Below are 25,070 nucleotides of genomic sequence, written 5' to 3' on the forward strand. Positions count from 1 at the left end.
AATCCCAGCACTTTAGGAGGCTGAGGCAGGTGGATCATTTGAGGTCAGGAGTTTGAGACCAGCCTGGTCAACATGGTGAAACCCCGTTTCTACTTAAAATACAAAAATTATCCGGGCGTGGTGGTGTGCACTTGTAATCCCAGCTACTTGGGAGGCTGAGGCAGGAGGAATGCTTGCACCTGGGAGGCAGAGGTTGCAGTGAGCTGAGATCATACCACTGCAATCCAGCCTGAGTGACAAAGCAAGACTCTATCTCAAAAAATAAAAATAAAAAATAAAGTGCTTCAAGTATTACATGCTTGTTTGACTTTTATACATGCCAGTAGTGATGCCTCATACAGAACTTGGCTTATTGAATGATCAACACACATTAACTATCTTTTTTCCTTTCATATTTGGAAATAAAGTTGATGAAGCTGGATCCTTGGTCTTACTGTCATAACCATTGGGGTTATCCCTATTCAATAAGCACCTTCCTGGAGAGGCCAGATAATTTCCTTTTTTATACATATATTATTATTGAAAATGAGGAATTGGTGATCTACAAAATTAGTTTTGATACTGGAAGGAAAACGCCAATGTGTGCTTCTACGTGTAAGGCACAAGGGGAATTAAAAACGTGCCTGGGCAGGCAGAAAAAGGGTATTGATGTTAAAAATCTTTATAGGAAAAAGACAGAAGTTGTGGGAAATGGATAAACTGGGAATAGAAAAGAAAAAGAAAAAAACGCAAGAGAAAACTAAGTCAATGCAACATTTGTCTCAGGCCTTTGCAATATGTGAAGGAGAAAAGTATACATGGAAGCATATAAATATTTTAACAAAAGGAAAAAATGAATAAAATGAAAAGATACAACACAGTGGATATTTTGTTTTATCTACCTTGAATGCTTCTGTGAAATCCAATCACAAAGAGTACTAAGAAGGAATATTAATGCAACGTAACCTTTAAGCTACCATAAACACATATAGCATACAGGGAAGAGTAGAACTCAAACTTAAAGTGCATAAGAGTAACCCTGGGAATTTATTAAACATACAGCTCATAGAATTTGCATTTTTAGTATGCACAAGCTGATTCTGATACAGATTGTCAACAGTCTATAATTGAGAAACACTGTCTGGTTGAGCTATACTTCATCATTACCCCAGAAGAGATGAATTTCCTTCTGGCATTTGCATCCTGTTTCATGGGTGGGATTATTGATTCAGGACAGCTTAGAGAACTGAAAATCATCTTTTTAGCTATGCAGCAGGAACCACTATGCTCTGAATGAATACTCTGTATTGAGCAGAACATTCATGAAGCTTTTTTCTAACCAGTGGATTTTGGCTACAAAAGAGAATGAGATAGCAAACAAGCTTGGCACAAGATTCAGAAGAAAAGAGACTTGAAGCCTCCCTGGAAGAGAAGATAATACAACCTGCAATGCTAAGAGAATGTTCAATTACAACATTCTGAAATTTGGGGAATTATAATAGCAGATAATGCTGCTGCCCTCCACAGATCTATTAAAATGCATTTTTAAAAACACATTTGTATGGAACAAATAGAGCTTACTTTAAGGAATTCCTGAATGATGATGATTTTTCAGTATCAAATAGAATCCAAAAAAGAAAGCTGCTTAATGTTCATTTATGAAGGACTGCTAAAAATTGTAAGGTAGAAGATTCTCTACTTGAAAGAGCAGAACAACCAGCACAAATGGAAGATTTTGAGAGTAATATTAAGATGGGGTGTGTGTGTGTGTGTGTGTGTGTGTACAATATGAATATAAAACAATATATACTTGAGTGTAAGAATTGCATATAATGGGGCATAATAGCTTTTAAATACTTTGTTTCTGGAAAAAGGATACCACTTATAAACGGCATAGATCTAAAGTTCTCAGTACATAAATTCTGCAGTAGTTTGGTTTTGGAGTTATGGTGCAAACAGAACCAAATAGAACATATCAAATACACATCTACTATGAGCAAGAGATTGTGCTTGTGCTTTTGTCAATTAAGATAACGTTCAGCTGCAAGAATCAGAAAACCCAATTAAACCATGGTTTGAGTAAATTGTGGGTTTTATTTTTCTGAAGTTCTAAGAAGTACAGAGGTATAGGAGTCTGGGGCTGTTACAGCACTACAGACTTATCAGAGATCCAGATCTTTAAGTTCTTCTCATCTACCGTTGTAGTATGTGGTTTTCTAAACTCAGGCAGCTGCCTTCAAATTGCAGGAAGGCTGTTCTGTCCATCCTCCAGGCTAAAGAAAGAGGCACCCAGCAAATGGCATGTGGCAATTAAATCTGTCCCCTTAGAAAGAGCTTTTCTGAAAGCCCCATTTGGAAATTATTTGCTCCAGTATTATAAAACAGCACTGTGTCACATGACCACCCTAAATGGTGCAAGGAAGGCTGCAAATTTCAGGGTCTTAGTTGTCTACCTTGACACTTTGAATAGATGTGGTACAGTGGAGAGTAGATATTGAGTAGTCAAATAGCAATGTCTACCAAATTAGATATGTTATCTAATTCAATTGTTTCATAAATCATACACATTTCTTCAATAGATGAGGAACTGAAATATAGCAATGTTAAGTAACTTACCTAAGGTCGGTATGAAAGCCCATATAGTTAAATGCTAATATCTTTCTTACTATATCACATTCCTTTAGGTACCAGCAAGCCAAATATTTTCAGATGGCAATTTTCAGGAAAAAAAAAATGTGTAGATCATGAGTACTTCAGTGAGGTGGTTCAATGCTTTTGATGGGGGACACTGCATCCCTTCACCCAAGACTGAAAACTTATTTAGGGCACCGACCATGTCATCAACACTTTTGCATTCCCAGAGCTTAATTCAGGGTTGTATCAATAGAAACCTTGAGATGCTGGCTAAATTTGGATTTAGAAATTGTATTTTGAGCTCATGGAGTTTGACAAGATTTTTAAATTTTATTTATTTATCCTAATATCCTCACAAGGGTTCAGAGAACATGTTATAGAGTAGGCATTGAGTAAATATTTGCTAAAGATTTAAATAACTAATTAAAATTTTATTTTATTTGGAGATAACAGATATATATGCAGAGAGAAAAGCATGACGGTAAAAGGAGTAGTTTGTATTAGAGTCATGAGTTTGATACCAAGATCACAGGGAGCTGGAAAAGTATGAATGAGTAAATTAGCCTTTGCTGCATTTCAATATGATGAATTTCATTGAATCACTAAAAAATATTTGTTGAGCACCTACTTTATTCCTGACATTGTGCTGGATGTCATAGATACAATGAATAAAACAACACGGTTGGGCGCGGTGGCTCACGCCTGTAATCCTAGCACTTTGGGAGGCTGAGGCCGGTGGATCACGAGGTCAAGAGATTGAGACCATCCTGGTCAACATGGTGAAACCCCATCTCTACTAAAAATACAAAATTAGCTGGGCATGGTGGTGCGTGCCTTTAATCCCAGCTACTCAGGAGGCTGAGGGAGGAGAATTGCCTGAACCCAGGCGGCGGAGGTTGCAGTGAGCCAAGTTTGCGCCATTGCACTCCAGCCTGGGTAACAAGAGTGAAACTCCATCTCAAAAAAAAAAAAAAAACACAAACACATAACCAACACTGCATAATTTATTATGAAAAAGAGTTTTAATGACTCACAGTTCCATATGACTGGGAAGGCCTCACAATTATGTTAAAAGGCAAAGGAGGAGCAAAGGCACATCTTAAATGGTGGCAGGCAAGAGAGCATGTGCAGGGGAAACACCCCTTATAAAACCCTCCCATCTACTGAGACTTACTCACTATCACGAGAACAGCATGGGAAAACCCACACCCATGATTCAATTATCTTCCACTGGGTCCCTCCTAATAGTCTCCCAATGTCTTTACTCATTTCAGCATTAACTCAAAAGTGCACAGTCCAACGTCAAGAGGATGCTTCAAGTAGGTTGTACATAGGAGAAGCATCTTAAAGGGGGCATTGAATATTAGTGCTGGAAGGAACAGATGAAGTTGGTACAGAAGAGAATTTGACTTGCTGTAGCCATGCAGTCATCCAGGGCAATGAGGTTATCAGCTATCACAAGATTCACTCCTCCCACTTATATCTTTGATTCACATTTCTGGTCCCCTGTGTGGCTGCTGTCACCTTTTGGTTCCTGAAATGAGCAAATGAATTTCGTTTCCTCTACTGAAAGCTCAATTTGAACAATGAGGGAAAGGTTTTATTTAAATTTCCTACAGTTTTGAACTCATCTTGGATTCACCATCTGTCTATCAACCTGAATAAAAGAACAATTACTTAAAACAAAAATTCAAACTGAATTGACACCAAATAAAATTGTTCGGTTTAATAATATCAAATGCTGATAGCAAGAATGATCCAATAGTAAGTGCTTAACGGCATGAAAGCTCCAAAATTGGTTGAAAAATGATCTGCACCTAGCTGTTTAATAATTTTGTTTAGTTGCCATACAGATTACCTTATTTTAGACTCCTAATTTTATAAAAGCAAGAAATGCCAATTTAAAAAAAGAGAAGTTTAAAATAAAGTAAAATGTAAAGATAGCGTGACAACACTGAGTTCAATGAGATTGTATCTAATTTTGAAATATAGTCAGTTAATTAAATAACTTCTTAATTTTGCAGCAAGAACAAAACTCAGTCTACAAAATGTGGGGTGGATGTGTGGTAAGACTGACCATAGATGTACTGAATTCAAAGGGTGAATACTTGAAACCTATCACCTGAGTCTGAATCCCAGCACTCTTTGTTCCAAGTTGAGGAAATTAGTTAATCCATGCCTCATTCGTATCTCTAAAATGGGAATAAAAATAGAACCTACTCTATAATGTTGCTGTAGGTTTTCACAGAGTTAAGCCATGTAAAGTAAATAGTGACTGCCTAGATTAAGCATAAAAACTTAAGCTGTATTTTTTTTTTATTCTTTAAATTTACTAATTTTCTATTTAAAGTTACATTTCAGTGGCTTAGAGAAAAGTGTAAAAACCGTTCATTTACCTAGTTCCAGCTTCCTGGGGTTTGCATCAAACTTTGGGAAGAGGTGTGACTTACGCAGAGCCTAAGCATTGGTGCTCTTGGAGGACATGGAGCTTGGGGGTTGGGCAGATTCTCTGTGGCGTTGACAATTCTTGTTTTATTTTCTCTCACTGGAGCAGGAGGCAGTGAAAGAAATGCATGGTTTAGCAGCAGCAGTGTGCATATTTATTGCTGAAGGTCTTCTCCCAGGCATTTTGGATTTTTTCCATTTATTACCTTCACCTAGAAAATCTTTAATGTATTAATCTGCAGAGGGTATCTGGTTCTTTGTCTATACCATGAAATCTGTTTTTCTGGACCTTTATTTCTTCTGGGCTAAGGATTGAATAACTTCAAATATTTTTCTCTCTCTCTTTTTATTGCCAACATCTCCCTTCCCTAAGTCAATAGAAGAAGGGATATAGGAGAGAAGGAACTACAAATAACAGAGATCACCTTGAACAAAAATTCAGAAGTCCATAAAGTTATTTAGAGTTTTTTACTTTTTTCTTTTTTAATTTGTTCAAATGCTTGATCTGTGCCAGGAATTGTCCTGAAATCTACAATATAAAGAAAAATTAAGCAAATCATTTAATTAAATTGCTTACAATCATGTGGAGAAGGTGGGCAAGTGAACTAATAACTATAATAGAGTGGAGTGTGATGAAACTCAGAATATGTAGATATACAACATTCCACAAAAGACCATTTGTAGTGGTGACCCTCTGCAGGAAAAGATGTGCATTCCAGGGCTGGTTTTACCAGAAGTGAGTCTATACACATGAAGCTTACCAGACTGCATATGAGCAAGGCGGGACTTTGGAATTGGAAAGGGAACATGTGGATAGCACTGGAGAAGCAGGATAGGGTTGCAGCATCACCAATCCACAGGGCACACTAAGCAAGGTGGAAAGTTTTCTATGGGTGAAGGCTGCATGGTTTAACAAAGTAAGATACTGTGTATCTTAAGAAAATTAACACTTATAAATGGGAGTTGAACAATGAGAACACACAGACACAGGAAGGGGAACATCACACACTCTGGGGCCTGTCCGGGATGTTGGGGGAAAGGGGAGGAAGAGCAGTAGAACAAATACCCAATGCGTGTGCGGCTTAAAACCTAGATGACGAGTTGACAGGTGCAGCAAAACACCATGGCACAAGTAAACCTATGTAACAAACCTGCGTGTTTAGCACATGTATCCCAGCATGTGCTAAAAAAAAAAAAATATTAAAATAAAATGCAGCTATTAAAACAAAGAAAGAAAATTAGCTCATCTCTCTGAAACTCAGTTTTCCGTGGATAAAATACCATTACTAGCAAGGATGCTATGAAGATGAGGGAGGAAGATGTCATTCAGATTCCCAAATATATAATATGTAGGTGGTAGTTTCAAGGAAGCATGTTGTAGATTCTATTTGTTTGCCTCGGTAATGGCTAAGTTATGTGAAATTAGAAATTTCTGAATTCATCCGTAATTAGCTTCTGACATCTGCAGACCACATTGAAAAGTTTATCACACTAATAAGGTGCCGAGTAAAATAATTATTTCCAGTCAACTATCTCTAAAATACATATAGAAAGTTATCAAGACTAGAGGAGAAGGTAGTGGGAGCATGAAAGATAGGAAGAGTTTGTTAAAGGAAGACTTGGGAGTTTATGAGGAAAGACATTTCAGCTAATGGAATGGCTCGAACAAAAAGATGATGTATGTTGTGTATAAGGGTCTGTTTGGGGTAGTATGAGCAGAACAGAATGCTTGGAGTTTTGGAGGAAAGGGGAGAAAAAGGTGTTATTTGTTTATTTTTCTTTTAATCTTTCAGTTATTTTCTATGAGAGAACTTTAAATAGCTAGCTACCTTCTGCATTGGAAGAACAATTTGTTATGCAATGATTTTTTTTTCCGCATAAGCAGACACCTTTGTATAAAAGTAAACACAGCCAACTGGCCTTTAACCATGGACCAGCCTGACCTTCAGAAGCTACTGTGCCTTGCCACTAAATATAAACCTAACTTGATGAGTAGTTAACAAAACATTTTTTTTTAAATGTGAGTTCATCTTGTCTTACCTCACACCATTTCTTGATGGCATCAGTTGCTGCCTAATTTCCTGAGTCTTAACCTAAGAGTACCTCCTCCTGGTTAGAACTTGCCTTTTTAGAATGAATTCTTTTCACTATTTTCTCCATGGACGTTCTCTTAAGTCATCAGTAAAGAGATTTTCTACCATATCCATTACATTACAATATTTGGCTGCTCTAGATAAGTATCTTGGGCAGTTGGTCCAGGACTAAGAATCCTCTACCTGGACCCCCGCGTCGCTTTTCTGCTTGGTTCCTCTGCCTTAGACAGTTGGGCAGCAAAGGGTTCCTCTTCTAGTATCTTCATGTCACAAGGTGTCATCTATGATGGGAAGTGAGGGTGAGTTGTCTTTGCTTTTTCTTTAGTGGAGTGCAGCTCAGAGCAATGTTTCTTAAAAATGCCCACCATTTTGTGGACTAGTATTTATCATAATGATATTGCAATTTGAATTTAGAAGTATGAGTAAAAGCATGGTATTAAAGCAATCTGTGAACAAAGGCTTCCATCAGTGAGTATGATAACTGCAAACACATATATAAACTTCATGACTGTTTGCCATGTAATCCTTCTTTCTTTTCTTTCATTTGTTTCTCTTTTTTGAGTAGACTTTCCCCAATTTTATTATAACCCTTCCATCTATTAATTATAAACTCTTTCATGTGTCTTTTTTTTTTTTAAGAAATGGTGACACTGTTGCACAGGCTGGAGGACAGTGGCTCTATCTCAGCTCACTGCAACCTCGATTTCCCAGGTTCAAGTCATCCTCCTACCTCAGCCTTCCTGGTAGCTGGGACCATAAGCACGCACCACCATGCCGGGCTGATTTTTGTACTTTTTGTAGAGATGGAGTTTAATTATGTTGTCCAGGCAAGTCTAGAACTCCTGGGCTCAAGTGATTCACCTGCCTCGGCCTCCCAAAGTGCTAGAATTGCAGGTGTGAGCCACCATGTCCAGCTGTGTACCTTCATTGATACTAATAAAGATTGAAGCTGAAAAGATAGAATCAAAAAACGAAAAAAGAACATGTGACAGCTATTACAAAGATTGATTAAATTGACATTGTTAAGGGGAAAAAGCCTTAAATAGCATATATAATAGCATTTTAATGACCACAGAAAATTTGATATTTTTTCTGATAGTGGAACACTTACTCAAGTGAATCCTAAATTATATGCAAAAATTATGTAACAAAGACAAACATGAGTTGAACGCTCTTGGGTAATAATGTAGTGGTTTTTTGACTCCAGAATTGTAGATTCAAATGAGCAGCATTTGAATGTACTTTGATATGGAGGAGTTTTCTGGAAACATTTGTGGATATTGTTTTTCAATATTGAATGAATTGCCACCAGAGGTGTCACGTTGCTTGGAATCATCGAAAACTCAGAAGTGACAGGGAACAGGCTGGATACGCTCTGAAAGACATACAGATGTCACATGCTGAGGGCTTAACCAGATGGCATTTTACTCATGCAGTAAATACATATTGAGTGTCCACAAAATGTCAGATTCTGTGATAGGGTAGGGTGATGAAAGAATGAGAAACAGAAATGACTACCCTTCAGGCCTGGGATTTGAGATTGTTTTTCCCATCCTAGGGATCTAGGAATCTATAAATATTACCTTTAGTTTTTCACAGAAGCTTCTTTTTATTTTATTGTTAATGGGGCTCAGTTGCACTACTTTGCAGGCTAATTTTTAAAATTAGATAAAAGGATATGTGGGCCGGGCCCAGTGGCTCACGCCTGTAATCCCAGCATGTAAGGCCAGGAGTTTGAGACCAACCTGGCCAACATGGCAAAACCCTGTCTCTACTAAAAATACAAAAATTGCCTGGACATGGTGGCACATGCCTGTAATCCCAGCTACTTGGGAGGGTGAGGCAGGAGAATTGCTTAAACCCAGGAGGCAGAGCCTGCAATGAACCGAGATCATGCCACTGTACTCCAGCCTGGGAGACAGAGCGAGACTCTGTCTCAGAAACAAACAATAAAAGGGATATGTGTGGAAGTAGAAGTGCCTGGTGACAAAATGTAAGAATTTTAGAAAGCTGATAAAACGTGAGAGGATCATGGGGGACACGTGAGTCTCAAGAGCAGGAACTCTAGCGTATTCACCTGTACACAGTTACTATCACTGGTGACAGAAGCAATAAAGAAGGATTTTATTTTTCAATGAAGAGTTCTTCTCTATAAAGGTCTTTCTTATTAAATCCTTTCATCAGTAACTGCAAAAATGGAATCTGAGTTCAGTGTAATGCTCCAAGATGTTTTCACTGCAAAATTCTACCCCTTGTTTAGTCAAAATCTATCTTTGAGGAACAGCCTAAGCCAATGGTCTCCCCTGAACCTTCACTTTGCAGAGCAGAATGCTCATCTTGAGTTTGCTCAACATGCGGCGCAGTCTCCACGACTGCCTGCTTCTCCCCATCCTTTGATACAAATCAACATTCTTATTTAGAGGATGATAAGAGATTATTAAATACAGGTATCAGCAGTGGAGCTTTGGGGAAGAAAAATCAAGAGATCATGCTCTGTATCATAGCCCTGAGAAAGGAGACTGGGGCTGTGTGCTTTTCTGGAAAAGTGGTTTTGCCTCCTGCATGACTGATGGCTTGTCTGGTGTGAGGCTGGCCACAGTAATAATGTCGTGACCCACTCTCCACAGTGGAAAAACTGTCAGTTCTGATGTGATGGAGGTTGGGTGTGGGAGATTGGGATTACAGAGCTGCAGTGGCCACAGATAGACCTCTGATTTAGGCACATAAAACAGGATGATTTCGTATAAATTGACATTTAGTTAATTTTACATATATGGAAGGAAGACTGGAAAGAACCAACACAAAAAAAATTAGCAGGAATTACTTCTGAGAGGTGTTGAGAGAAGTATCCATTTCTTTTGATTAATCTGATTTTACCTTCCACTCTTTACTTGTGAACACGTGTAAATCTAAAATTAAATATATGTGCTCATAAAAATAAAATTATGCATTTAGTGACTTCACATAATTTCATAAACGGAGCATGAAGTTTAGAATCAGTCCCGCATTAATATCCTAAATCTTGCACTAAGGATAAAATGCCAGAAAAAGGATGCAGTGATAATACCCCTTTCCTTTTAGGATCGACATTCTAGGATTGAACACAGCTCCTAGAAAGGAGCTTTCCAGCCTCACTCACCAGGAGTGTGCTCACACTCTTGACAGTTCCCCGTGCCCCTTTCCCACTGTGAGATCTAAGGCCGAAGAGATTCTGGCTGCCATGCTCCTTCCTGCTGCCACTTTCTCTTAGTGACCATCAAGTGTCACTTCTCTTGACACAGCCCTATGCTCTGGAAGTCTTTGTTGAACCCTATTCCCCTGTCCTTTGATCCTTTAGCTTTTTGAAATGTATGTATTCTGTGGATCCCATGTTTTGTTTTCTAACCTGCAGCTTCCCTCAGCAACTGCAGCCAGAGCCAGCCCCATTCCTTTCTCCCCTCCTAATCAGAAACCTTAAAGTCTACCCCAGCCTTTCTTAGCTTGCCTCTTTTGCTGTAATAAATCGGGACATGCAGGGCAATGTCTCAACAAAGGACATCTCAGCATCTTGTCCATGCTAGAGCGTGATGAGTTTAGGTGTTATGGTTAGCAAATATTCAAGACCCAGCTTGCCTTGTTCACAAATCCAGTTTACGCTTCTCAGTTGCAATGGACTACCTCTACCTAGAGTGTCAACAGTGAAAAAGTCACTTGACAGGGATCTGTGGGTGGAATCTACAGAGTAACAGATTTCAGTTCAGTTATTAAGATAAAGTATTTATGACTGACATGTTTTGTAACTGAGTGGGTGGTTTGCTCCATACTGCTATGGCAAGTATTTCCCAGAGCAGGTACTTTGTATTACTAGTTACACTGGGTGCTCTTCATGACAACATGGCTGTTTTCATCAAGTTGGAAATACTGTCACTGAACTACTGCCCATAGACTCTCCACATACCTAGGAGGGGCTTAGGAGATTCTTGCAGCAGAGAAGCCCATTTAACTTCCAGGCAGGAGTCTAACACAGATCAATATTTTCCTGGAAGATGCTTTTCCGTATCCCATAGACCAGGGTTTAAATCATCACGTTTGGGACTCTTCTATGCTCAGAATCAACTCACTCCATTACTTTTAGCTCAGGGCTGATGCTGAAACCCACATTGTGCTGTTTTGTCCCAGGGCTGCATTGCAGTGAGTTCCTGTTCATAGGCTGGGTAATGTCTTGAAAGTAGGCATCCTGAGATTGGAATCAAGTCAACAATGTTTTCACTTGCTCTGTCGCAGCCGTCCCACGTGGGGGACTGTCAGCTTTCCCTTTTTGTCAACATATAAACAAGAGGTTTTGTATTGTATTTGTATTTTGTATTCACACACGGAATTGTGAATACTTTAGAAATACCTGGGCCTTAAATTTAAGTTAGCAGTTAGATAAGAAGAAAAAGTTCAAGAGAATTATTGTACAATGTGGCAACGATAGTTAATAACAATGCATTTGCTAACAGAGTACATTTCAAATATTCTCACCACATAAAGATAAGTATGTGAGTGCTTATGTTAATTAACCTGATTTAGCCATTCCACAATGTGTATGTATTTCAAAATACCTTGTTGTACACCATAAATTTATATAATTTTTGTTAATGAAAAAATGCGGGCTTTGAATTTCCAAGTGTGTTCTAGGATTTTTTGGTGTTAAAAAATATTCAATTTGGCTCGCTAGACAGGTACCTAGTCCTAAAACCTTAAGAATGCTTCAGTTCTGCAGCAGGGCTGCTGGCATTTATTAAGTATGTTGCCAGTTGTAAGATCATCTGGTTCAATGTTGGGCATATTTTCAGACTCAACATTTTATATATCACTTGCTGTATGTACAAGCAAATAACTTCAACTAGGCCAGCCTCGTTGTGAAGAAATTTCCCTGGTAACCAATGAAGAAATATTAATGATTTGCCAGTTGGACTCCTTGGAGACAGACAGCAGTTGTCTTCCTTTGTCTACCCCGCTACCTAGCTTATATTTGGCACTTCATCAATAAACTAGGGGTGAGAAAGTAAATAAGTGGTGCTTCTACTCTGCCTGAGGATACTTGAAAACAACTTGTTCTCTTAAGTGGATTAAATAATTCCTCCCTGAAGATCTCATTACCTGATAATTTTGTAAAAATTAGCTTTTTCTTTATAGGAAGGGGATAAGTGAACTTTGAGTATTACTGGTAGCTAAGAGCCAAGCTGGCCTGGGCTCAATCATGTTCCCAGCACTTACAGGCAGTGTGGTTTACAGAAAGTTAATTCACCTCTCTGCGCTTCCGTTTCTTACCTGTAGAATGAGCGCTATAACAATCTTATAAATTGCTGTGAGATAATACTTCAAGCATTTCCTGGTGTACAGTAAGTGCTCAATACACACTGTTCCCCTGTCTCTCTTGATGTTTTCCCTCAGGCCTGAATATCCCTGGGCACACTGTTTGCTTTGAGAAATAGCCAGTGAAGGGTTATGAGAAATAGTGTGGTTTATGGCTCAAATTACAAAATGAATTGCCTTTGTCTTCTGTTCTTCATGGATTTTCATTAATTCTTCTGTGTGAACCAAATCCTGTCAGTTTCTTAAACTCAGCAATAATAATCACAGTGTTTAACATTTTAATAAAACAATGGAAGCATGTATATGTGAGTGTGAGTGTGTGTGTATGCATGAGAAAGAAAGAGAGAAAGAAATTTTATATAAGAGTTAACTTTTTGTTTCTATTTTCAGTGGTATCAGTTTCCATGAATAAGCTATTATAAAAAAAAAATAGTAATTTCTCTTTAAAATACAAACATATAAATGCCATCTTGCTTGAGAGTATTTCTTAAAGTTAATAACTCTAATAATTGGATGCAACTTTTCTGTTATGTTAAAAGAGGACAGATTTTCTTTCTCTTAAGAAGATTTCTACTTATATTCTTCAATGTTTCAATAATTTTCAGATTCTGATTTCTGTCTCTGCTACTGGCTATGAATGTGTTGAGGTTTCAAAGCATTCAGTTTGGTCCTACATTTATCAAAAATGCCACTCATTTCTTAGCACAATATACAGATTCACAAAGCCTGCTTGACTCTCCATATCCCTTGTCACCTGCAGAGGCAGAGCACTCAAGGTCATGGAAGAAGGAAGAAAGGCCATGCATAGGTTATACCTGCCAGCAAAACAGATGACAGGCAGCCAATCTGAGCCATCTCAGCTCCACCGGAAAGTTTTTGTTCTAACAGGCTGAATCTAAAGGCTTTCTAACTGCCCACTCATGTCACGGAACACCTGCAGTCCACTATTTGAGATCCTCTGCTTCCTGATTTCTATACACTTGCTCCTCCTGGTTTTCTTCCTGCAACCTCCTGTTCTGCCTGTATGAAAAAGTTTAGTTTTATTCCAAGCCTTTTAAAATATTATTTTTAGTATAATGATAGGTAATCTTTATTTTAAATGCCACAACTCTAGTCTCTCTCCAACGTCCTAGGTAACACAGTCATGAAGCTTCTTATTTGCATAATAATGAAAATGTGGTCTTGAGTCAGGATAAGTAAGGTTAGGACCCATACTTACTTGTCCTGTGTGTAAAGCCCCATGGACCTCTTTTGCAGCTGGCTTTTTCCCCTTGCACCCTCATGCATCAGCACCTAACTCTTTTGCAAGATAACTGGGTCCTACTGAATACCAACAGACTGCCAGATGGTTACAAGTTTCTGATACTCAGTATGGGTTTGGGGAAGAGAACAAAAGTTCCTTATTCCTGATGTAACTTCCCCAGTCTCCAACCAATCAACACGGAAAACACAAGAAGCTATTAGCTACAAATTTCTGCCTGCTGGGCATTGGGAGAAGGGCAGAGACTTCTGCAGGGTCCTACGCGTGTAGCTGGATTCAAGGTTTAGCTTACGGTAATATTTTTCTCATTTTAATATCAAAAAAATCCTTAGATAGAGATTTTATATGCTAATGATACATGTGATGTGTGTTAAGGAAAGTAGATACTGACTGCCTGTACTAACCACAGATCCACCTTTACATACTTGACCTCACCAGTGTTTTACGAATATGTCTGTACAGTTCCCATAAAGGGCATTCCCTTCAAGGCCCTAGGGGTTATCTCTCTCTTTTTGAGCAGCTCACTTTGCCTCTAAGATTTTGAGAGCAAATCTAAAGTAAATATAGACAAAGTAGTTTGTTGCACCTCACTTTTCAATACTTTCACTTTGATATAAACTTCTTTGTCTACTCTTACTTGGAATTCACTCTCAAAATCTTTTGTGCAGAGAAGTCAATAACCTGAACAAGCCTACTGACAACAGTCTTGCCAACTTTTCTAAAACTCTGTTCTTTTTTATTTTATTTTTACTTTAAGTTCTGGGATACATGTGCAGAATCTGCAGGTTTGTTACGTAGGTATACATGTGCCATGGTGGTTTGCTGCACCTATCAACCTGTCATGTAGGTTTTAAGCCCTACATGCATTATGTATTTGTCCTAATGCTCTCTCTTCTTTTGTCTGTCATCCCCCAACAGGCCCCAATATGTGATGTTCCCCTCCCTGTGTCCATTTGTTCTCATTGTTCAACTCCCAGTTATAAGTGAGAACATGTGGTGTTCGATTTTCTGTTCCTGTGTTAGTTTGCTGAGAATGATGGTTTCTAGCTTCATCCATGTCCCTGCAAAGGACATGAACTCATTCTTTTATATGGCTGCATAGTATTCCATGCTGTGTGTATATATATATATATATATCACATTTTCTTTATCCAGTCTATCATTGATTGGTATTTGGGTTGGTTCCAAGTCTTTGCTATTGTAAATAGTACTGCATATAAACATACATGTGCATGTATCTTTATGGTAGAATGATTTATAATCCTTTGAGACTATACCCAGTAATGGAATTGCTAGATCAAATGGTATTTCTGTTTCTAGATCCTTGAGGGATTGCCACACTGTCATCCGTAATGGATGAAATAATTTACACTCCCACCAACAGTGTAAAAGCATTTCTATTTCTCCACATCCTTGCCAGCATCTATTGTTTCCTGACTTTTTAATAATTGCCATTCTAACTGGCATGAGATGGTATCTTATTGTGGTTTTGATTTGCATTTCTGTGATGATGAGCTTTTTAATATGTTTCTTGGCTGCATAATTGTCTTCTTTTGAGAAGTGTCTATTCATATCCTTTGCCCACTTTTTGATGAGGTTGTACAAACTCCATTCTTTGTATTGCACATTCTCTCCCTCCTAGGAGCAAGTTTATGGTCCATGGCCTCTTTATCCAGTGCACATTTTCTGCTTTTCCATTATAGCACTTACTACAATGAATAACCAGAGTATTTTATCCATGGTCTTTTATTCATTTCTGAGCTACTTGAGAACAAGAATCCTGTCTTAATTGTGCCTGATATCTATCACTGTGCATATGATGAGCACAGAGTAAGCAGTCAAGAAATGCCAGGGAAAGAAAAGAATGCATCTACTTTTTAAAAACATTGTCACCCTTTTTATATAAGTAGATGTGAACAATTCATAAGACAAACTGATAGAGACAGAAAGTAGATTAGAAGTTACCAAGGGCTAGGAGGAGGGATGAATGAGGAATTATAGATTAAGGCGTACAGAGTTTCTGATTGGGGTGATGGAAGAATTTGGAAGTAAAGGTGGTGGTTGTTGTACAACACTGTGAATGTATCAAGTTAATAGTAATGGCAAAACGCAGTTACTTTTGCACCAACCTAATAATTAATGACACCGAGTCATGCACTTAAACATGGTTTTAATAATAAATTTTACGTTACATATATATATACACGTATATATACACACATATATACACATTTTTTCCACAATAAAATTTTTAAACGACCTATTTATAAACACAAAAGGCATTGAAAGCAAGGTAACTAAAAGAACATTTTCTAAAAGGAAAAGCATATTTGCTAAATAACTCATAAAAGGAAGCTTAGCAATTAGTCTCAGAAACAAATGCAATGGTGGCAAGAGCTTTTTTCACTTATTCTCACTTCAGACAGATATATGGCAACGGAAAAAAATTATTCATTAATGCAATGAATTTTAAAAATGAATGAGTGAATAACTGAACGATTTAAAAAAAAAAACAGCCAGGCGCGGTGGCTCACGCCTGTAATCCCAGCACTTTGGGAGGCCGAGGCGGGTGGATCATGAGGTCAAGAGATTGAGACCATCCTGGTCAACATGGTGAAACCCCGTCTCTACTAAAAATACAAAAAAATAGCTGGGCATGGTGGCGCGTGCCTGTAATCCCAGCTACTCAGGAGGCTGAGGCAGGAGAATTGCCTGAACCCAGGAGGTGGAGATTGCCGTGAGCCGAGATCGCGCCATTGCACCCCAGCCTGGGTAACAAGAGAGAAACTTCGTCTCCATCTCAAAAAAAAAAAAAAAAAAAAAAATTTAAATAGAGGAATATCTAAGGTTGAATGCGTGGGCCCAGCCTAGTACGGTTCATTGCTCTGCTAATCAGGCAGCTGTTAGCTGGTCAAGATGGTCTGTGATCTACGTGCACGTAGAACATACATGGACACATCTGCCATTTGTGTTTGATAGGATGGGCTGTCAAGACTAACAGTCATGGGGCTTAATGCTCAGATCAACCGAATTTGTACCATGGATCTGTTTCAGATTTTGTAACCTCTATAAGAGTTTTAATCTCGCTGAAGCAAAGTTTTCTCATCTGAAAAGTGAAAGAGAAAAAAAAGTCCAACATCATTGCTTTTTTGTGGAGGAAAAGAACATCTGATTAGGGCTTATCACACAGAAGTTCTTTGCTTATTCAGTGTTATTTTTATTACAGAGGTTCAAATAAATTCACGTTGAACAAATAGTTATTCCACAGAAAATATTATGGGTTCTGAAAAGAATATTAGTGCCAGATATTCATGGTATAACAATTTTTCTTTTTCTTTCTTTGCTAAATTTTTACTTAGCATTCTTTGTAAGTTATGCAATGTTAGTTCATCTAAAATTCTAAGCTATAGCTCAGAGGCTTTGGGGAAATACCCATCAGTGTTCAGAGCAACTCTATGGTTAGTGATCTGTAATTGGTCTTTTCTAAGCAAACATAGGAGTTAAAATTGAGACACATGCCTTACCTTGGAGGATTAGTCTTATAAGCACTGATTTACACGTATAGAGTTTTTTCTAACCCTTTTCTCTTTTCCTTTTTCTCTTTCCCTTCCTTCCATGCTGACTTTGGTGTAGCAGACCACTTAGGAATTGAATTCATGGGTAAGACTAAACAATTTGCTCATTTAATATCTCGAAAATGCTAAGCTTTATAATGTATATAGTACTTTCTTTCTCCATCTGATTATAATTGAAATGTCTCATTATTAGATGCTATTAATAGAAAAAAATGCTCTTGTTGATTTTTCACTAAGTAATGGCTCAAAATGAAGAATTAACTACTTATTGGGAAGGCAATTTAATGTTAAGTGCAGTGTCTGGAACCATAAAGAAGTAAAGAAGTTGTATTTGGCTCCTGGCTTTGATTATTTCCTCTAATTCTCAACTTTCGTATCTGTAAAATAGGGATAATAATAGGTTCTATTTTCTGCACATATAAATTGCTTAGCATAATGTCTGCAACACGGCAAACACTCAATAAAAAAATCAATGATTTTTAAATTAAGTCCCTTTCCTTTTGTGAGATGATTACTTTGGATACATTTGGTATCAATTTTAATTTGGAGTGTGAGCTATTAAACATTTTCATTCACAAAATTAAAATGTTTCTTTTAAAGTATTTGGAGTGAATGGTGTATGTTTTAAAGCATTAGAATGCCTTCCATGAGCACTATTTTTATAGTCACAGAGAACTGCATTAAAAATTAGAGCTAATTCTCTGAGTCTATGGTTGTAAGTTAAATGAAGACAGAATGTTTCATAAGGTTCAATATGCATCATGGTATACGGATGGAAAGACACTCAGGAGTCAGAGTTAGGGAAATTGAGAAGATCTAAATTAGAATCCAAATTCATCTGCTTCCTTGGATTCTGTTAAATTCAGATTTTTTTCTCTTATATAATTTGGATATGAATACTTGCTTTATACATGAATGTTTATTGTGATGAAAATTATGCACTTACTTGTATTAATTTATCCATTTGCCCATTTATTCAGCAAATACATATCAAGCCACTATAAGCAAAGAAATAATACATGATGCCAGAGATAAAATAATGAGTAAAAATGGACAAAAAGCCTAGTCTAACGGAGTTTATAGTGTGGTAAGCTTATAGATGATTATCAGGTAATACAACTAATATAAAATTTCAAGTTTCTTAAGACATACTCCAGGGAAGAAGATATTAGCTTGGACTAGTGTGATAATAGAAAATATGAGGAAAGTTGATAGATGTTTAGGAAGTAATATCTAGTGTTTGAGAAGGATCGATATTAAAGGTTGGAAGAGGGAGACTTATCAAGGATGACTGCAAGGTTTATAGTTCAGAGCTCCAGATTAAAAAGTGGGCCACTTACTGAGAAATAATTCTGCCAGAAGAACAGATTTATGGGAAATGTTCACTGGATTAGATATAGAAGTGTTGATTTGGGATGCCTTTGACATATTTGAGAGATAGATGTTAAGTTGGTGGTTGTATTGTTGGGAGTGTTGAGAGTTAATTAGAAATTTGTGAAACATCTTTATACTGGAATTGGTGTTCCCAATTGTATGGTATTACTCATTATTGCTCCATTCTGTGGGTATTGCATCATAGAAAAGGCAGACAGCTCAATTCCTACAGGCTTGCAGTTTTGCTGGATAGATGTAATGAAAAAACAGAAAATCAATGAAATTCAGGGTGTTATTCAAATGCAGCACCATGGAATGTGAGACAGTTGTGGAAGGAAGTGAAAGAAGGATGACTCGTCGCAATGAAATCAATTAATAGTCATCATGAGAGTGCTTTAACAAGCTGGTGGGAAGGAGAGATTATAGTCATATGGCAGATTGGTTGATTTTGATGTTGAAGATGGAGGAGTTATAGGAGATGATAATATTGAAAGTATTCCTATGAGAGTAAATAACCAAACTGAGGTTGAGGAGGAAATAATTTGAAAGTAGAGGTCAAGTACTTGAGAGGACATAGTTTTGAATAAGTTATCTAATGGATATTCCAGTTACTCATGATAATGCTAGAATTGGGATAGAGAGAAAAAAAATGTTATATGTAAGGTTTCCCATTAATAACATAAACTATATTGGAGTTTAGTAGATGACAATGAAAAGTATAGTTAAGGGTAATGTCAGATGCATCAAAAAATAGAGCCCACATTATTATAATGGCTCAAGGACAGTAGCAATTTATTTCTTGATATTATTTTTTCTTCTCCAAGTTAGGGGTATTTCCTATTTAAGGTAGCAAATGACTAGCTTTATCTAAGTAGTGAATTAGAGATCCAGGCTTCTTCCTTCTTATGGTTTCATTATTACATAGGTTTATTTGTTATCTGCATGTAGTCAGCAGATGGGGGAAGAGAACAGAACCAATGCATGCCCAATTCTTAAAAGACTGATGTACAAGAACTCACATCACTTTTTGATTAATATTCTATTAGGTGGGACTAAATCACATGACTTCATTTTACTGTAAAAAAGGCTGGGAAATGGAACCCTGAGAGAAAAGAGGAAACGCATTTTTAGAAATCTCTGCCACTGTGTAAATGGCATAAACTTTAAAGGAACAGGATTTTTCATAAGAGATAATTGAAAAAGTACTTTAGAAGCCAGGAGGACAGATCCCCAACATTGAAAGTGAGAAAATAAAAACAGCTCTTGAGCCAGGTAGAGGAAAATGAGACTTTTCGGGCAAGATTCAGGTTTCGGTTAAAATAGAAGAAAATAAGAAAGAGTCAAAGAAGGGATTGAGAATGCAGAGGATATGTTCCTGGATATAGATGAGCAATTTCATGGAGGCAAGTGGAGAGTTTAACTGGTGGAAGAGGAGTAGAAAGCTGAGTCATGGGCCACAAATTATGGAAAATTATGGGCATATTTTTGTAGTAAGGATACATTGTTGAGAAGGGCACACAATTTGTACCCTCCTCATTCACTGATGATGGCAGGGATTCGTAGCATGGCGGTATGAGCATCAGTAGTCATTTTGAATAAAATGGGCCCTGGGCTTCTTGTTTAAGAGAAATTTGCCCCCCACTAGTCCGTGGTGAATGCAGGCTCGGTGAGGCTTTATGAGTTGTTCAGCAGCATGCCCTCAAATGCAGGAAACACTGCTTGGCTGGTGGTGGGGATAGGATAGCTCTAGATCCCCAGTGTAGCCATGGCTGTAGCAAACTAAAATTGCCATGCAAATGTTAATTAATGTTGAAAGAAATGGACCAGTCTCCATCCTATTGTGCTTTCTATTGTGTCTGAGGACCGCCAGTGGCACTGGTAACTTGCAGAGTAATGATTTGCTATAGATCCAATCTTATGTATTAAGAGTTCTGTTTTAGAACTCATTTAAAGAAATGTAGCTACTGATACTAGAAAAAATAGTAGATTGTTGTGTAGTTTATCTACATGAATCACAAGACTAAGATAATGATGAATTTTGTAAAAGATAAACTCTAATCATAGCTATAAGACCTTATGGGAAATAAATTCTCAGTGGGTGAATGTTTGACTCCAGCAATAGAGATTGTCTTGGAGGGAAGGGGAACAAGTCAGAGTTAAAGGGAGTGGCTGGTCTGCATACAGATAATGGCAGCTAAGAAAGGATTGTTTGCAATGGCGAATAGCTTTATAAATTTAGTGAATATACTGTTTTCACTGACCTCATAAATTTACCCCCACAGATTGTTCTAATTGAATACATAAAATTCTGTTTGTTGCTTTGAGGATAATATTCTCAGATTTAATTTTTTTATTTCTTATCTTTGAAACGGAGTCTTGATCTGTTGCCCAGGCTGGAGTGCAGTGGCGTGATCTTGGCTCATTGCAACCTCTGCCTCCCAGGTTCAACAGATTCTCCTGTCTCAGCCACCCAAGTAGCTGGGATTATGCCCGACTACTTTTTGTATTTTTATTAGAAACGGGGTTTCACCATGTCAGCCAGGCTGGTCTCTAACTCCTGACCTCAAGTGATCCACCCGCCTCAGCCTCCCAGAGTGCTGGGATTACAGGCATAAGCCACCATGCTTGGCTAGATTTAACTTTGATAATAGAATCCACATGGGTAAAATTTCTTTCATTGAAAGTGCTATCATCCCTAGTAATATGACAGCTCTAGGTATAAATTCAGCTGGGAAGCAGAAATATAGGCATAGTCTATATAAGTTTAATAATGTCAGTTTAGTATTGTGCCAATAATTAATGTTAGTTCTAATTGTGTGTGTGTCAAGTTCTTTAATGGACTTGATTTTAACACAGTTTGAAGTTCATAGAAAAATTGAGTACAAATTACAGAGATTTCTCATGTATTCTCTGTCTTCCAACATGCACAGCTACTCCTATAATCAAGATCTCCCACAAGAGAGGTACATTTGTTGCAATTGACAAACCTACATTGACTTATCATTATCACTGAAAGTTCAAAGTGTACATTATGATTCATTCTTGATGCTATACTTTTTATAGATTCAGACAATGTAAAATGATATGTATCCATTATTATATTATCATACAAAGTAGGTTTATTGCCTTAAAAATTCTTTGTGTTCTTTCTATTCATCCTTCCCTTTCTCCAACTATTGGTCTTTTTACTGTTGTCATAGTTTTACCTTTTACAGACTGTCATATGTTTGGAATAATACCTTTTGTACTAGATTATCTTACTTAGTAATTTTTTTCAGGTGTTTTCACTGCTTGATAGAGCATTTGTTTCTAGAGCTGGATAATATTACATTGCCACCTTTTGAAGGACATCTTGGTTGCTTCCAAGTTTTGACAATTATGGATATAATTGTTGGAAGCATCTGTATGCAGGCTTTTGTGTAGAAATGCATTTTCAACTTTTTTTTGTGTAAATACCAAAAAGCATGATTGCTGGGTCATATGGGAAGGTTATGTTTAGTTTTGTTAGAAACTGTCAAACTGTCTTCCAAGGTGGCTGTACCATTTTGCATTCCCACCAACGATGAATAGAAGTTCTTGTTGCTCCACATACATGGTCACCATCATTTGATGTTGTCAGTGTTCTGGATTTGGGCCATTTCAATAGATATGTAGTGGTAACTCACTGTTTCAATTTGGACTTCACTAATGACACTTAATGTGGATCATTTTTTCATATGCTTATTTGTCATCTGATATTTCCTTTAATGAGGTGTCTTCCAAGGTCTTTGGTCCATTTTTAAATCAGTTTGTTTTCTTATTGTGAAGAATTCTTTGTATATTTTGAAAAATGATCCTTTATCAGATATATCTTTTGCAAATATTTTTTGTCATTCTTTGGCTGTTCCCTTTGTTCTCTTGAACAATATTAATACAGTCCAGATTATAAAATCTTCCTTTCATATATTGTGGCTTTAATATTGTATCCAAAAAGTAGTTGCCAAATCTAGTTTATCTAGATACTCTCATATGTGATCTTCTGTGAGTGTTATAGTTTTGCATTTTACATTTAGGTCTGTGGTTTATTTTGAGTTAATTTTTGTGAAGTATGTAAGGGCTGTGTCTAGGTTCATGTTTTATTGCATGTGGATGTTGAGTTGTTTCAGCAACATTTGTTGAAAAGTTTATCTCTTCTCCATATATTGTCTTTTCTCCTTTGTCAGAGATCAGCTGACTATATTAATGTGTATCTATTCTGGGTTCTCTATTCTGTTACATTAAACTATTCATTTTTAATTTTTTATTTTTGCCAATACCATACTCTTTTTATTACTATAGCTTTATAGTAAGTATTGAAGTAAGGTGGGTCAGTCTTTCAACTTTGTCTTTTAAGTTGTGTTGAGTTTTCTGGATCTACTGCCTCTCCCTATAAATTTTAGAATCAGTTTATCAAGATACATAATATAACTTTCTGTGATTTTTATTGGAATTACATTAAATCTATAAATGAAGTTGAAAAGAGCTGATATCTTGACAATATTGAGTATTTCTATCCATGAACATGGAATAGCTCTTCACTTACTTAGGTTTTTTTAAGTCTTTCATTAGAGTTTTATAATTTTATTTGCATACATCTTATATTTATTTTGCTGGACTTACACCTAGATATTTCATTTGGGGGATGCCAATGTAAATGCTGTTGTGTTTTTAATTTCATATATTTGTTTATTACTGGTATCTAGGAAATGTATTGACTTTTATATATTAACCTTGTAGCCTGTTACATTGCTATAATCATTTATTTGTTATAGGAATATTTTAAATTTTAATTTTTTTTACCTAAGCAATTATGTCATCTACAAAGACAGTTTTACTTCTTCCCTTTCAAATCTGTCTACCTTTTATTATCTTTTCTTATCTTTTTATATCACTACAACTTCCAGTATGATGTTGAAAAAGAATGATGAAAGGAGGTATCTTTGCCTTGTTCATAATCTTAATGAGAAAGCTACAAGTTTCTTATCATTAAAAATTACATTAGTTATAGATATTTTGCAGATATTCATTATCAAGTTGAGAATGTCCACCTCTATTTCTAGTTAACTGAAAGTGTTTACCATAAATGGGTCTTGGATTTTGTCAAGTACTTTCTCTAAATCTATTGAAATGATCATGTGATGTTTTTTAGCCTCTTGATGTGATGGATTACATTTATTGATTTTTTAATATTGAACCAACTTTGCATCCCTGAGATAAATGGATAAATGTCACTTGGTTATGTTGTCCAGTTGTTCTATTTTAATGAGTTACATACTACATTTTTTCTCTTACTTTTATTATTCTTGCTTTGAGCAATATGAATTTCATTCATTCTTGAGGAACACAGGGTCACAAGGAGTTGATGATCTGAAGCACACATGTCTTCTTCCCAAATCTTTATATTCTCAATGACCAGCTCTATTTGTGAGCTTACTGATCAGACTCAAAACCAGAATACTTCAAGCAGTTTAACAAATTCCTGTTTTATAGCAGGAAACTCCAAGTCATATGCTGCAGGAATTCTATATTTAATTGGCATACATTTATCACGTTTACTATATGGCAGATGTATAAGATATTGGAGATGCAGATATATAATTCATATCCCTGGATGTCCAAACTCTAAGATTAAAATGATAAAGCTACACATAAGTGAGGTGATACAGTAAGTGCTCTAAAAAAGGGTTAGGCAAGATATGATATGAAAAAAGAAAAGAAAGCAATTGAATGGGCTTGGAAAGTTCAGGAACAGTTTTCCAGGAGAGGAGGCACTTAAGCTGAGTACCAGCCAAAGTGAATAAGCTATACTGAGTAATGCTATAGTGAAAATCTATATGGGCCCCATGTTGCTCCCACATTAAAGTAAGACTTACTATTTCAGTCTCTCTTTCTGTATCTATCAGCTTCCTAGGGTCACCACTTTAGGACTGGAAAGAGAATATCAACTTCAGTAAAAACAAGTAACCAAAAAGATTTTTGAGTTAATTTATTAATTTTGAGGAGTGATCATCCTATTGAGGAAGCAATGCCAAACCTAACATCTGTAAAACTGTCAGCATTCAACAGGATTTTTCCTTATTTATATTCATGAAATTTTCTTAATTATGCTCCTGGGATTGGTACCATGAAAATTTCAACAGCAGATACTGATCTGGAATACAGTGTCAGTTAAAAAATAAAGTTAACTGACATAATTAGAGCAGAAATTTTGAAATGCACACAGAAGAATTGTGTTTGTGACGTTTTTGAAGTAAAGATACTTGATGTAAAATCAGTAACCAACAATATATATCTAAATTTATGTCTTAACCTCATTCATTCATGCATGCATGAGGGAAAATAGAGATTTTT

At 36.8% G+C, this 25,070-nt stretch overlaps 1 protein-coding gene across 8 annotated transcripts in view; it reads left to right on the forward strand.

Annotated features, from left to right (window-relative positions):
* The window catches only part of NRG3 (neuregulin 3), a 1,106,210-nt gene that overhangs the window by 965,762 nt on the left and 115,378 nt on the right, over nucleotides 1-25,070 (forward strand). For 4 of the 8 annotated variants that reach the window (XM_064374391.1, XM_064374395.1, XM_064374390.1 and 1 more), the window contains exon 4: nucleotides 17,386-17,412. The exons of 1 other annotated variant lie outside the window; for it this stretch is intronic. In XM_064374391.1, the coding sequence (XP_064230461.1) occupies nucleotides 17,386-17,412 (27 nt within the window). The remainder of the gene's footprint in view (nucleotides 1-17,385; nucleotides 17,413-25,070) is intronic. 3 more of the 8 variants (XM_064374396.1, XM_012468516.3, XM_064374392.1) reach the window with 1 other exon arrangement.

The sequence above is a fragment of the Aotus nancymaae genome, unplaced genomic scaffold (genome assembly GCF_030222135.1).
Source record: "Aotus nancymaae isolate 86718 unplaced genomic scaffold, 86718_ANA_hifiasm-v0.15.2.pri h1tg000010l, whole genome shotgun sequence".
In the NCBI taxonomy this organism is placed as follows: domain Eukaryota; kingdom Metazoa; phylum Chordata; class Mammalia; order Primates; family Aotidae; genus Aotus; species Aotus nancymaae.